The 15,227-nt window shown below is 45.2% G+C and overlaps 1 protein-coding gene across 1 annotated transcript in view; it reads left to right on the forward strand.

The window, feature by feature from the left end:
• Positions 1 to 15,227, forward strand: part of LOC124775874 (peroxidase-like) — a 152,158-nt gene that overhangs the window by 43,110 nt on the left and 93,821 nt on the right. The window contains exon 5 of the mRNA XM_047250707.1: positions 12,877 to 13,050. Coding sequence (XP_047106663.1) covers positions 12,877 to 13,050 — 174 coding nt within the window. The remainder of the gene's footprint in view (positions 1 to 12,876; positions 13,051 to 15,227) is intronic.

Below are 15,227 nucleotides of genomic sequence, written 5' to 3' on the forward strand. Positions count from 1 at the left end.
TTTACAAATACTATTGCACTGAATTTAAAATAAAAAAGTTTTTTATTTATTTATAAGGTAAGAAACATGTAATACAACTACTGTAATACTTATTTACAATGAACACATTACTGCACTGAAATGGTGCAGAAGTTAGATTATACTTACACACACACACACACACACACACACACACACACACACACACAAATTTTCAGTGAACACATTACTGCACTGAAATTGTGCAGAAGATATGTTGTACTTATATACAAATCAGTTGGTTTTCCTCAGAAATTCATCAATGGAGTAGAAGGAGTTGGCCACCAATAAATCCTTTAGGCTTCTCTTAAACTGAATTTCATTGGTTGTTAAGCTTTTTATGGCTGCTGGCAAGTTATTGAAAATGTGTGTTCCTGAATAATGCACACCTTTTTGTACAAGACTAAGTGACTTTAAATCCTTGTGAAGATTATTCTTATTTCTAGTATTGATTCCATGAATTGAGCTATTGGTTTGAAAAAGTGATATATTTTTAATGACAAATTTCATTAAGGAATAAATATATTGGGAAGCTGTAGTTAGTATCCCTAGTTCCCTAAACAGGCTTCTGCAGGATGTTCTTGAGTTCACACCACATATAATTCTTACTGCACGTTTTTGTGCCCAGAAAACTTTAGCTTGGCTTGATGAATTACCCCAGAAAATAATCCCATATGACATTATGGAATGAAAGTAAGCATAGTATGCCAGCTTTTCCATCTACGAGGGGTACTCGCAAAATAACTTACGTTACCTTGTAACTAAGTCACTGGATTAGCTAAAGCAAACACATCCGCACCCTGTACATCATTCGCTGACTCAATCCCCCTCACCCCCTGGTGCCTTCTATCCTCTCTGCCCCCAGTCCGTTGCCGCACCATCACCGTTGTGTCCCACCCTCTCTCCATCTCCACACCCTCCACCTCCTTTCCCACTGCAACTTCCAGCACCTACCCCTCCCGGGTGATCAGCTTTGCCCTGATCTCTACCCGTCCTACCAACTCTGACCCTACCTTCCCCGCTCCTACTGCTCAGGGCTCCCTCACCCCTCCCCTTCCTCTCCCCTGAGTGGTTTTCCTCCCTCCTACACCCACTCCCTTTCCCGTGCCCCCCTTCTGTGTCTCTGTGCTCCCTCCTGACTTGCCTTCCCTGCCATCTCCTGCCGCGCCCGTCTCCTGCACCTTGGTGCGCCCCCTCCCCCCCCCCCCCCCGACCACCCTTTTTCTTTTCATCTCACCCCCTCCACCCCCCTTCCCCGCTGCACTTTCTTCTCCCCTCTTTTTCCCTCCTCTCAAGCCTCCTCTCCCTCGGCAGGTCCCTCTTGGCAGTTTTCATTCTTCGTGTGTGCTCCATTGCTTACAGTGATCTTTTAAGTGTCTCTCATTCTGGAGTGTTTTTATACAATGGCCAGCTTTTACCTTGTGCATGAGACTCCAGTGTATTACATGTGTTCCACAAGTCACCAACTGTGTTCTTTTAACCTTATGTCGACTGGTTTTTTAACTGTCTCCCAGTGAACATCCCCATGTCAATGTATATTTTAACCCCCATTGTCTCCACTTATTATGTTTTTACGTCTTCCTACCTATTCTTCACCTTTTTTTATATATACACTACTGGCCATTAAAATTGCTACACCAAGAAGAAATGCAGATGATAAACGGGTATTCAAATCAAATGGTTCAAATGACTCTGAGCACTATGGGACTCAACTTCTGAGGTCATCAGTCCCCTAGAACTTAGAACTACTTAAACCTAACTAACCTAAGGACATCACACACATCCATGCCCGAGGCAGGATTCGAACCTGCGACCGTAGTGGTCTCGCAGTTCCAGACTGTAGCGCCTAGAACCGCACGGCCACTCCAGCCAGCAAACGGGTATTCATTGGACAAATATATTATACTAGAACTGGCATGTGATTACATTTTCACGCAGTTTGGGTGCACAGATCCTGAGAAATCAGTACCCAGAACAACCACCTCTGGCCGTAATAACGTCCTTGATATGCCTGGGCATTGAGTCAAACAGAGCTTGGATGGCGTGTACAGGTACAGCTGCCCATGCAGCTTCAACACGATACCACAGTTCATCAGGAGTAGTGACTGGCGTATTGTGACTAGCCAGTTGCTCGGCCGTCATTGACCAACGTTTTCAATTGGTGAGAGATCTGGAGAATGCGCTGGCCAGGGAAGCAGTCGAACATTTTCTGTATCCTGAAAGCTCCGTACAGGACCTGCAACATGAGGTCGTGCATTATCCTGCTGGAATGTAGGGTTTCGCAGGAATCGAATGTAGGGTAGAGCCACGGCTCGTAACACATCTGAAATGTAACGTCCACTGTTCAAAGTACCGTCAATGCGAACAAGAGGTGACCGAGACGTGTAACCAATGGCACCCCATACCATCACGCAGGGTGATACGCCAGTATGACGATGACGAATACACGCTTCCAATGTGCGTTCACCGCGATGGTACCAAACACGGATCCGACCATCATGATGCTGTAAACAGAACCTGGATTCATCCGAAAAAATGATGTTTTCCCATTCGTGCACCCAGGTACGTCGTTGAGTACACCATGGCAGGCGCTCCTGCCTGTGATGCATCGTCAAGGGTAACCTCAGCCATGGTTTCCGAGCTGATAGTCCACGCTGCTGCAAACGTCGTCTAACTGTTCGTGCAGATGGTTGTTGTCTTGCAGACGTCCCTATCTGTTGACTCAAGGATCGAGACGTAGCTGCACGATCCGTTACAGCCATACGGATAAGATGCCTGTCATCTCGACTACTAGTGATACGAGGCCGTTGGGATCCAGCACCGTGTTCCGTATTACCCACCTGAACCCACCGATTCCATATTCTGATAACAGTCATTGGATCTCGACCAACGCGAGTAGCAATGTCGCGATACCATAAACCGCAATCGCGATAGGCTACAATCCAACCTTTATCAAAGTCGGAAACGTGATGCTATGCATTTCTCCTCCTTACACGAGGCATCACAACAACGTTTCACCAAGCAACGCCGGTCAACTGCTGTTTGCGTATGAGAAATCGGTTGGAAACTTTCCTCATGTCAGCACGTTGTAGGTGTTGCCACCGGCGCCAACCTTGTATGAATGCTCTGAAAAGCTAATCATTTGCAATTCACAGCATCTTCTTCCTGTCGGTTAAATTTAGCGTCTGTAGCACGTCATCTTCGTGGTGTAGCAATTTTAATGGCCAGTAGTGTCACTCGGATGAAGGGCGGCGGATTGTGGCGCTGCCAGCCCTCCCCTGCCTACATGGGGGAGGGGAATTAAATCAGAATAAAAAAAATTGAAGCAAATTTATTAGAACAGTACACCCAATGGCATACCCAGGATCAGAGCTAGGATCAGGTGGGGTGAGGAGTATGGGTGCGGGGAGGGGGACAGCTCATGTTAATCCTGCAGAAAAGGAATGGGTAGAGGAAACGAGATACAATTTCTTAAAAAATTAGACTCAAATCTATAGAATAACTGTGTTATTCACCATTGAAAGTAAGCTATTTTCTTTGGACGTACCCATGACCACACTGTGAATGATTATGCCCAGCACAGTGTCAACACGGAATGTCCTAAACGTCTACAAGGGTCTCCCACTCCTGTCGATAGGGGATAGATAAAAATATGGAAACAAAAAAAAAAAAAAAAACACAACACATTAGCGTAAGTCTGGGAGAGTTGAACCAGTTCTTTTCTTCACCATACAATTTGTGTTTTTCAACTTTTTTTGACTTCTTCAGCATTTTCGTATAGTGTGTCATATAAACTTAAGTACAATATATCATTGAGGTACTGCCACTTAAATTCCAAATGTGTGATAAAATGTAAACATACATGAGTGGTCCATCTCGCCCACAAGTGTATGGGTGAGATGAACCAGCGTGCTGGGAGAGATATATCAATTAAATATGGCTATACATAAAGAAAAGAGCCAAATAAAATTTCATACATTTGTTTGGAATATGTTTTAATTAACATAGAATTATATTACTAAATATTTTATTCCAAAACGATTTTATCACTTTTTAAAAATCTTGGTTGAACATTGGTTTTGGAAGAATTGTTGATTTTGTGTAAGAATTAGCATGAAACATCCTTGCAGGTTAAAACCGTGTGCCAGACCGAGACTCGAACTCGGGACCTTTGCCTTTTGCAGGCAAGTGCTCTACCAACTGAGCTATGCAAGTACGACTCACGCCCCCTCCTCACAATTTTACTTCGGCCAGTACCTCATCTCCTGCCTTTCAAACTTCACAGAAGCTCTCCTGTGAAGTTTGGAAGTAGGAGACGAGGTATTGGCGGAAGTAAAACTGTGAGGAGGAGGTGTGAGTCGTGCTTGTATAATTCAGGTGGTCGAGCACTTGCTCTCGAAAGGCAAAGGTCTCGAGTTCGAGTCACGGTCCGGCACACAGTTTTAACCTGCAAGGAAGTTTCATATCAGAGCACACTCCGCTGCAGAGTGAAAATTTCATTCAAGAATTAGCATGTCTTTCTCTCATCAAATAATTACATTTATTACTAAATGCTGGCCATTGTGAACAGGCAACACACTGAATCCAATACTACTTTTTATTAGTTTCGCAGTAGATATCATCACAGCCAACACATTCATCCTCATCTCATTAATCAAAGTTATTTTTGTCATCTTCTACAACATCTGTATCTGATGAAAACGGTGAGGTATTTGCGGTATTTTTTCTCATTGAGCATCTTCATTTTTTTTTCTCTTCACAAGTATTTCCCTTTGGAGATCTTTTTGTGTTTTTTTTCCTTTTTCCTTTCTTTTATTATCCCTTTTTTTCTTTACAGTTTCAATATTTTCGGCAATGTTTAGTCCTTTGAATGCAGTTGCTGCCTTCCTTCCAAAAATCGTGGTTTTATCGCTATAAGGAACAGGTGACTTTTCTTCCAAAGGTTTCGTCCGTATTGGATTAGAAAAAGTCAATTTTTAAATGGTAATCTTGTAAGTGGAGCCTGAAGTTGTGTCAGTGAAAGAATTTGACTTGTGCACCTATCTCATCTCTTTTGATGTGCTTGGAATCAGTAGGTACTTTGAAGAGCTTTGAAGTGGTTGACGGAGGTTCGAGTCCTCCTTCGGGCATAGGTGTGTGTGTTTGTCCTTAGGATAATTTAGGTTCAGTAGTGTGTAAGCTTAGGGACTGATGACCTTAGCAATTAAGTCCCATAAGATTTCACACACATTTGAACATTTTTTTCAAGTGGTTGGTTGATTGGTTGCCAGCCACTGTGGCCGAGCGGTTCTAGGCGCTTCAGTCCGGAACCACGCTGCTGCTACGGTCACAGGTTCGAATCCTGCCTCGGGCATGGATGTGTGTGATGTCCTTAGGTTAGTTAGGCTTAAGTAGTTCTAAGTCTAGGGGACTGATGATCTCAGATGTTAAGTCCCATAGTGCTTAGAGCCATTTGAATTTGAAGAGGTTGTTTGGCCTATATATAAGATTCAGCTCTTCCATTTGTTGGCACAGACATATCTTCCGATGATTTAGTATAATCTGAGAGCGCAACCATGTTCAAAAAATGGTTCAAATGACTCTGAGCACTATGGGACTTAACATCTGAGGTCTTCAGTCCCCTAGAACTTAGAACTACTTAAGCCTAACTAACCTAAGGCCACCACACACATTCATGCCCGAGGCAGGATTCAAACCTGCGACCGTAGCAGTCGCGCGGTTCCGGACTGAAGCGCCTAGAACCGCTCGGACAGCACGGCCGGCGCAACCATCTTCATTGGGCTTGAAGCTGTATTTAATTGTGCTCCCTCTCTCTCGCATTGAAACAAGTGGTCGATCTCTCCATAATAACACTGGTCCATCTCTCCCGATGGTTTGGGAGAGATGAACCACCCCGACTTCTGTCTGCAGGCAGTGAACTCAGTGGTCATTTTAGGTTAGTTTCATGCCTACACGTTAGTCATGCTCGCAGTAAAAAAAGCTGTATCAATACTGCACAAGCTAAGCCTTAATACTAAAATTATGTAACAACGCATTGAACTTTCAGCTTCCAGAACAGAGAATGTGATTTCTCTCCATAACTAACACAAAAAGGAGAGCAGCACTTCTGCATCACGTCTGTTCACAAAATAACTTCCTTGCAAGTAGCGGGAGCTACTCTCCAGCGCCGCATCTGTGAAAGATGCTACTGGTCCAACTCCCCAGACTTACCCTACCGTCCTCAGTACGGTGTAGGAAAAACGCCAGGATTCAAAACAGACTCCGGTCGTCTCGGAAAGCATAAGTACAGGTGCTGTGTGTTTTTCAATGGAATCTTACACCATTCTTTTTGCAAAACAGTGTAAGTTCAGGTAATTATGACGGAGGTGGACACCGATCACTCACCATTCTCTTCAAAGTTGACCACAAAAGCTCAATAATACTAAGGTCCGGTGAATGTAGTGGCCAGAGAAGATGCGAAAATTCATCCTCTGCTAACAAAACCAGCCTTGGACGATGCGAACCAAGTGAACAGGGACCCTGTCATCTTGGAACACAGAATCACCATTGGGGGGTCAAACATTGTACCATGGGATGGACCTGTTCAGCCAATATGGTGACATAATCCATGGCGGTAGTGTGACCTTACAAGTACCCATGGGGTCCTTGGAATATCACGATAAGGCTGGCCAAATCTTCACCGAATTCCCGACATGTTTCGCTCTTGAGACGTAAACTGGGCCAGAAGTTGGAAACAGTGGGCTACAAAGACTCATCCGAGCAAATGACTTTTTTCCATAGCTACACAATCCTGGCTTTATGACCTCGGCACCACGTTCCCCTGATAAGCGCATCTGTATCACAGATGTGTGGTTTTGCAATTCCAGCGCGCCCTGCAATAGGGTATTTGATTGTTTTTGTGGAAACCGTCTCAAAAGAATAATAATGTCATTTCATGCTCGTGGATTTCAGTGTTTAAAGAAAACATAAATTAAATTCAGTTACTTGAAAGCCCACTAAAACGCTCGATATAAGTCATGTTATTCCTCTGACGTCACTGCCTAGCACGTTGCTCCTACTGTCGTAAAACTCATTCAGAGTGATATCTTGTTTTGCAATTTTCGTTTCGGAAAATGGGTTACAAATGGTGCGCAGTACCACATTGTAAAAATAACTCTATAAAAACTCCCGAAAAGTAGTTTTTGAATGTTCCAAGGAATGAGATTTGTTAAATGTGGTTGCGACTCGCTGGTAGAGATCCAAATGAGATACTGGTCACTACATATGATTATTTCTGTCAGAATCATTTTCATGTAAGTAATCACTTCATATAAAACTTATTATTCTATTAGTTTTCTATTAAGTATCATGCTCTGCAACTGCAAAAGTGTAAAGTATTATTACGTACTATTTAATGTGATTATATTTACATTTCCGAAGTAGCACTCCACGATACGACACGTACGTTTTCTAATGTACTTGGTGAAAGTAAAAATTTTGTATTGTTTTAGTTCGCTGTAAAGTATTATGCTGTGCTTGCAGTTGTCAGTTTTAACATTTACAGCAGTGATACAGTACTTTCCTATAAGATAAATCAACTATTTATATCTCAGAAAATATCTTTTCGAGAGCATATGAAGTTAATAACAAGTATCCAATGAATCAAAATGTTGATGTACGTAAAAATGAAAGAATTCTCTTAAGTGTTTGCTTTAATGGATAATCTGCGGACATTAATTGACAAAGAACGAATGGGGCGAAAGCCGAAGAGTCTAATTCCAAGTCCCTCGACACATACAGTAAGTAGAGAAATCAAGAGTGCCACTAACACGATTTGGCCTAACAAGTTTCTTTGTAACCACTGTTGCATACTCGGAAAATCCAACGAACAGAAGGTAGAAAGATTTTTTCTACTTAGTACTCGGAACACAAAGGCGATGCCATAGGAAGGGCGATGGCTTAGGCGTTGGCGACAATGTTACATGGACTCACGAGGTATCACCTGATTTCACATGGAGAAGCCGCGAGTCGCGGCAAGGCGTTGGTGGGGATCATACGAGGGCTGGAACTTTAATAGTGGCAACTATTTATTTACAGCTCATACAAAATAGATATGTGTTTCAAAGTTTTACTGACCTTCAAAGTAGTCACCAGTACTGTGTATAACCCGTTGCCAGCGATGTGGAAGTCGTAGGATACTCTTACCAGTGCCAGTTGTGTTGACAGTTCGAGTGGCGCTGTCTATTGCCCGATTAATTTGTAGCAGTTCTGAAGCGAATGCCGTGAAGTGTTTCCTCCTGTTAAGAAATCGAGTTGAACTTACGAGGGCTTAAGTCAGTGGAGTGCAGTAGGTGGTATAGCACTTAGCAGCCCCATCCGTCAAACAAATCAATAACAGCTCGCACTGTATGTACTTGAACATTGTCCTGCAAAATGATGGCCAGGACCTGCAGAAAGTCTCATCACTTCTGTCTCTAAGCTGGTCGTAGGTTGTGTTCCAAAAATGAATAGCTGACTGCTTTGAAGGTCAGTAAAACTTTGAAACACGTATCTATTTTGTACGAGCTGTAAATAAATATTTGCCACTATTAAAGTTCCAACCCTCGTATATGGTCAAAAATGAGGTCCCAAAGGACGGTGGCCGGAAGCGCCAGCATGGGAGGGGCGACGCAGCGTGCCGTATAGATAGAAGGCGGGAACGGGAGAGTTCAGTACAGGCAATGGTCCAGGAAGCCTGGACTTGTACTATTCGCTCTGGCTCTCGCAGACTTACTTAGCCACGTATCTCCCTGCATGGGGTTTTGCAATCACGAACAGTGTATTTTCATTCAAGTTATTATCCAGCTCTGCCTCAGACGAGCAATTAAAGGGTGTAGTTATTCAAGTCTTGTCTTTGTTCTACTAAATTTCCCGACCGAGTTCCATAAGCCTTTCACATTTCTAGCTAGCCATCTCCACGTTAGCCGACTGGACGAATCTTCTCCAGTCTTCAATGTCATTGAACATCTAGATCGCTCGCTGGGCGCGACACCACACAGCACGGAAAATGTCGTGCATAATGATTTGTCAAAACTGACAAGTGCACCAGATAAATTTACGTACACTTACGAATTCTACATCTACATCTACATCCATACTCCGCAAGCCACCTGACGGTGTGTGGCGGAGGGTACTTTGAGTACCTCTATCGGTTCTCCCTTCTACTCCAGTCTCGTATTGGCGTGGAAAGAAGGATTGTCGGTAAGCCTCTGTGTGGGCTCTAATCTCTCTGATTGTATCCTCATGGTCTCTTCGCGAGATATACGTAGGAGGGAGCAATATACTGCTTGACTCCTCGGTGAAGGTATGTTCTCGAAACTTCAACAAAAACCCGTACCGAGCCACCTGAATCCAGACTCACTGCATAGGTGCGTACTTACTATATAGTTTTTACTGTGACTACTGATGATAATGTTCATTTAACTGCGAAATGGATTTGTTAGAAAAAGGACGACTAAATCCAAGTAGCAGTTCTGATTTACACACGTGTATACGGTGTATAACAGTTTGTAGTGACTTCAGAGTCGGTCTTATTGGGTAAAATTTTACTTAAGGTAGTGGCAGCTTAGTGAGCTGCCGGCCACTGTGGCCGAGCGGTTCTAGGCGCTTCAACCCGGAACCGCGCTGCTGGTACGGTCGCAGGTTCGAATCCTGCCTCGGGCATGGATGTGTGTGATGTCCTTAGGTTAGTTAGGTTTAAATAGTTCTAGGTCTATGGGACTGATGACCTCAGATGTTAAGTCCCATAGTGCTTAGGGTCATTTTTCAGCTTAGCATGCTGACGTTCGCAACGACCAGCCATGAAGTAAATAATTAATACTGCTCCTGCTCTGTGGCTGAAAGGTACTTCTATGTACCCTTGTCCTCTCAGTAAATTAATTATCCTCGTGAAGCGAATATTTCGTAACAAAACGACTGCGTTTATATGAACGTATTCCCAGCGTTCATATGAACGCATTCCCAGCATTCAACAGTCGTTGCCAACATAAGCACACTATTCTGCAGTTGCTGTATAAGGAAAATTTACTGCAAAACACTTATTGGTGTCGATGGTCCAGCAGTTAAATGAAATATAACTTCAATAACAGGAAAACGATAGATTCCTACTTCACGTAATTAGTTATGAGCAACAACACACCTCGCGAGATATTCACTTCTAGATGCATACTACGTCTTCACTGCAGAAGCCACGGAAAATGCACAAATCGGTACTACGAAATATTTCTATCTCCCGCGACCTCTCGCAAACTGCTGAACACTCTCCAAGTATTTCCTGCGACCGTCCGTCGCGCCTTCCCGTCCAGCACTCACCCATGTCCTGTGCGACCCGATGCTCCTCCCCCACTTCCATTCAGTCTCTCCATTGTCTTCGGTAGTCGCCTACCACAGTAACGAGCGCTGTGATTGGCTAGAGCGCTCCCGCCATGTCTCCAAGCCAACGCACACTCACAAACATATTGAAACATATACGAAATACTGGATTTACATTAAAATAACTTGAAATTAAATAAATATTCCTACGGCTGGACCATAAACACGCTCTAACGCACATTATTAAATACATAAACAAACCAAAGAAACATATATCAAAGGAGCAGAAACAAAAGTAGGCCAGTAGCATAATATCTCTGTGCTTTCTAAAACACAGTAAATACGTGACCAATTTCGTCATGAACATTATATATCGGATATAAACAAAGACACAGACGAATAAATGTATGTATAAACATACTGCTACCGTTTTTTCTATGGAATACTTACGGCCTGATGCGATCAATAGTAATTGGCCACTTTGACCTCCAATAACTCATGTACTATTCAAGTTACATGCCTATAATTCATACCAGTTTAGGTTTACACTAATAGCTTTCTAAAGACACCGAGCGAGGTGGCGCAGTGGTTAGACACTGGACTCGCATTCGGGAGGACGACGGTTCAATCCCGCGTCCGGCCATCCTGATTTAGGTTTTCCGTGATTTCCCTCAATCGCTCCAGGCAAATGCCGGGATGGTTCCTTTCAAAGGGCACGGCCGACTTCCTTCCCCGTCCTTCCCTAATCCGATGAGACCGATGACCTCACTGTCTGGTCTCCTTGCCCAAAACAACCAACTTTCTAAAGACACATCGATCGACGAAATCGGATGAACCTTCTGGATTTTGGAAACTCGTTTCTGGGTGTTACTTGTATAATTTAGAGTCAGATACTAAACTTTAAACTAACAAAGATGCTGAAAATCTGATTACACCATCAGAATCGTCATGCAAATAATGGTAAAATTGGAAATTTGTGGTAAGGTCTTATGGGACCAAACTGCTGAGGTTCAAATGGTTCAAATGGCTCTGAGCACTATGGGACTTAACATCTGTGGTCATCAGTCCCCTAGAACTTAGAACTACTTAAACCTAACTAACCTAAGGACATCACACACATCCATGCCCGAGGCAGGATTCGAACCTGCGACCGTATCAGTCGCGCGGTTCCGGACTGAGCGCCTAGAACCGCTCGGCCACCGCGGCCGGCTAAACTGCTGAGGTCATTGGTCCCTAAACTTACACACTACTTAACCTAACTTAAACTAACTTATGCTAAGGACGACACACGCACCCATGCCCGAGGGAGGAGTCGAACCTCCAATGGGGGGAGACGCGTGGACCGTGACAAGGCGCTAGACCGTGCGGCTGCCTCGCGCGGCCACCAAATAAATGCAATAAACATGTTTCTTTGTAAGGTTCAAATGGCTCTGAGCACTATGGGACTCAACTGCTGTGGTCATTAGTCTCCTAGAACTTAGAACTACTTAAACCTAACCTAAGGACATCACACACACCCATGCCCGAGGCAGGTTTCGAACCTGCGACTGTAGCAGCAGCGCGGCTCCGGACTGGAGCGCCTAGAACCGCACGGCCACCGCGGCCGGCTCTTTGTAAGGTATCATGATTCCTCTGGCTATTATTAATTTCTAAATGAACTGTGAAATATCTGCCATTATGGTTTTACAAAGACCGCCATCTTTGACACTCCCGTCATAAAAATCTCCATTGACACAAAGCACAGTCCTTCATACAGCATCAACATGGGTTTCCCAGCCATGCGGTCGGCCTGGACCACGCGCTGGGGCTACCCCTCTTGCTCTGGCTAATGTTCGGCTCCTCGTGGTTGCTCCCGAGCCCTGGCTTGCCGAGCAGCCCATGCGGCCACGCCAACTCCGAACTTTGAATATTTTCAGGGCGCCACAGCTCGCCCGTTACCTCACAAGGTGGTGGAGGCTCTGCAATGGTGTGGGTCGTGTGCAGTTCAAGTGGTATGGGAACCTTGACACGTCTAGATACGACTATGAGAGGTGACACTTACGTAACCCTTCTGTCTGATGACCTGCATCCATTCGTGTCCATTGCGTATTCCGACGAACTTGTACAATTCCAGCAGAACAATGCGACACCACACACATCCTGAATTGCTGCAGGAACACTCTTCTAAGTTTAAGCATTTCCACTTGCCGCCAAACTCCCCAGACATTAACATTTTTTATCATATCTGGGATGCCTTGCAATGTGCTGTTCAGAAGAGATCTCCATCCAATCTACTCCTGCGGATTTATGGGCAGCATTGCAGGATTCATGGTGTCAGTTCGCTCTAGCACATTAGTCATCCCACATCGTGTTGCGGCACTTCTGCGGGCTCGCATAGACCCTACGCAATATTAGGCTGGTGTACCAGTTTCTTTGGCTCTTGAATGTATCTGTGGGACGATGATCACACCTTGCACCTCTAGCTACGCTGCCTGTGAACGTGTTGCTGACTGTGTGGTGTGACCTCCTCCGTGCACGCCTTGTTGACAGGTGTGAGCGCGCCGCGCGCCTCCAGCCGGTCTGGCTTCCCGCTGCCCAACCCCCGTCGCGTGTCCGCCGCCGTGCACTCCCACCGCGACAGCCTGGAGCACGCCGTCACCATGGCGTTCGTCGCCTGGGGGCAGATGCTCGACCACGACCTCACGCAGACCGCCGAGACCAAAGGTAAGCCCATGGCGAGCTGTCGCAGGCCGCGCACGCGTGCCAGCGCGCTTCCAAAGCCCACTGTACACGCGGCCAGTCGTGGTCCAACGATCACATTCTACACGATGTTGTGAAAATATTCATCTGATCTATATTGATAAACGAATAACCCGGGCCACGATCAGCTGCAACTTGCCTATTTAAAAGCTCCCAAAGGCGAAAAGTTTGATTTTCGATATTTCTACACTACTAGCCATTAAAATTGCTACACCAAGAAGAAATGCAGATGATAAACGGGTATTCATTGGACAAATATATTATACTAGAACTGACATGTGATTACGTTCCCACACAATTTGGGTGCATAGATCCTGAGAAATCACTACCCAGAACAACCACCTCTGGCCGTAATAACAGCCTTGATACACCTGGGCATTGAGTCAAACAGAGCTTGGATGGCGTGTACAGGTACAGCTGCCCATGCAGCTTGAGCACGATACCACAGTTCATCAAGAGAAGTGACTGGCGTACTGCGACGAGCCAGTTGCTCGGCCACCATTGACCAGACGGCCAAACACGGATGCGACCATCATGATGCTGTAAACAGAACCTGGATTCAACCGAAAAAATGACGTTTTGCCATCGTGCACCCAGGTTCGTCGTTGAGTACACCATCGCAGGCACTCCTGTCTGTGATGCCAAAAAATATGTGTGAAATTCTATGGGACTTAACTGCTAAGGTCATCAGTCCGTAAGCTTACACACTACTTAACCTAAATTATCCTAAGGACAAACACACACACACATGCCCGAGGGAGGACTCGAACCTCCGGCGGGACCAGCCGCACAGTCCACGACTGCAGCGCCTGAGACCGCTCGACTGTCTGTGATACAGCGTCAAGGGTAACTGCAGCCATGGTCTCCAAGTTGATAGTCCATGCTGCTGCAAACGCCGTCGAACTGTTCGTGCAGATGGTTGTTGTCTTGCAAACGTCCCCATCTGTTGACTCAGGGATCGAGACGTGGCTGCACGATCCGTTACAGCCATGTGGATAAGATGCCTGTCATCTCGACTGCTAGTGATACGAGGCCGTTGGGATCCAGCACGGCGTTTCGTATTACCCTCCTGAACCCACCGATTCCATATTCTGCTAACAGTCATTGGATCTCCCCCAACGCGAGCAGCAATGTCGCGATACGATAAACCGCAATCGCGATAGGCTACAATCCGACCTTTATCAAAGTCGGAAACGTGATGGTACGCATTTCTCCTCCTTAACGAGGCATCACAACAACGTTTCACCAGGTAACGCCGGTCAACTGCTGTTTGTGTATGAGAAGTAGGTTGGAAACTTTCCTCATGTCAGCACGTTGTAGGTGTCGTCGCCGGCGCTATCTTTGTGTGAATGCTCTGAAAAGCTAATCATTTGCATATCACAGCATCTTCTTCCTGTCGGTTAAATTTCGCATCTGTAGCGCGTCTGTAGCTACGTGGTGTAGCAATTTTAATGGCCAGTAGTGTATAAATGCTGAACAACTTTAAAAATTTGCAACGCTCTCGTAATCGACTCAGTAAGAGGTACAATCATATGTTGAAGGTTTAACATTGTAACACAAGTATTACAGTTAGAAACTGTGTTAACAACTTGTGGCAGCGCATCTCACTGCCCGCATATACGCATACTATACTGAGATGACAAAGCCGTGGGATAGCGATAGCACATACACAGACGGTTTTAGTATCGCATGTACAAGCTATAAAAGGGCAGCGCACTGGCAGAGCAATCATTTGTACTCAGGTGATTTATGTGAAAAATTTCCCACGTGATTATGGCTGCACAGCGGGAGTCAACAGATTTTGAAAGCGGAGTGGTGGTTGGAGCTAGACGTATGGGATATTCCATTTTGGAAATCGTCAGGGAATTCAGTGTTCCGAGATGCACAGTGTTAAGAGCATGCCGACAATACAAAATTTCAGGCATTGCCTCTCACCACGGACAATCCAGTGGACTTCACTTCAAGACCGACAACAGAGGCGTTTGAGTAGAGTTATCAGTGCTGACAGACAAACAACACTGCTTGAAATAACCGCAGAAATCAGTGTGCGGCGTACGACGAACGTATCCGTTAGAACAATGCGGCAAAATGTGGCGCTAAAGGGCTATGGCAGCAGACGACCGCCGCGAGTGCTTGCAGCA

Source organism: Schistocerca piceifrons, chromosome 2 (assembly GCF_021461385.2).
Source record: "Schistocerca piceifrons isolate TAMUIC-IGC-003096 chromosome 2, iqSchPice1.1, whole genome shotgun sequence".
NCBI classification, from domain to species: Eukaryota; Metazoa; Arthropoda; class Insecta; order Orthoptera; family Acrididae; genus Schistocerca; species Schistocerca piceifrons.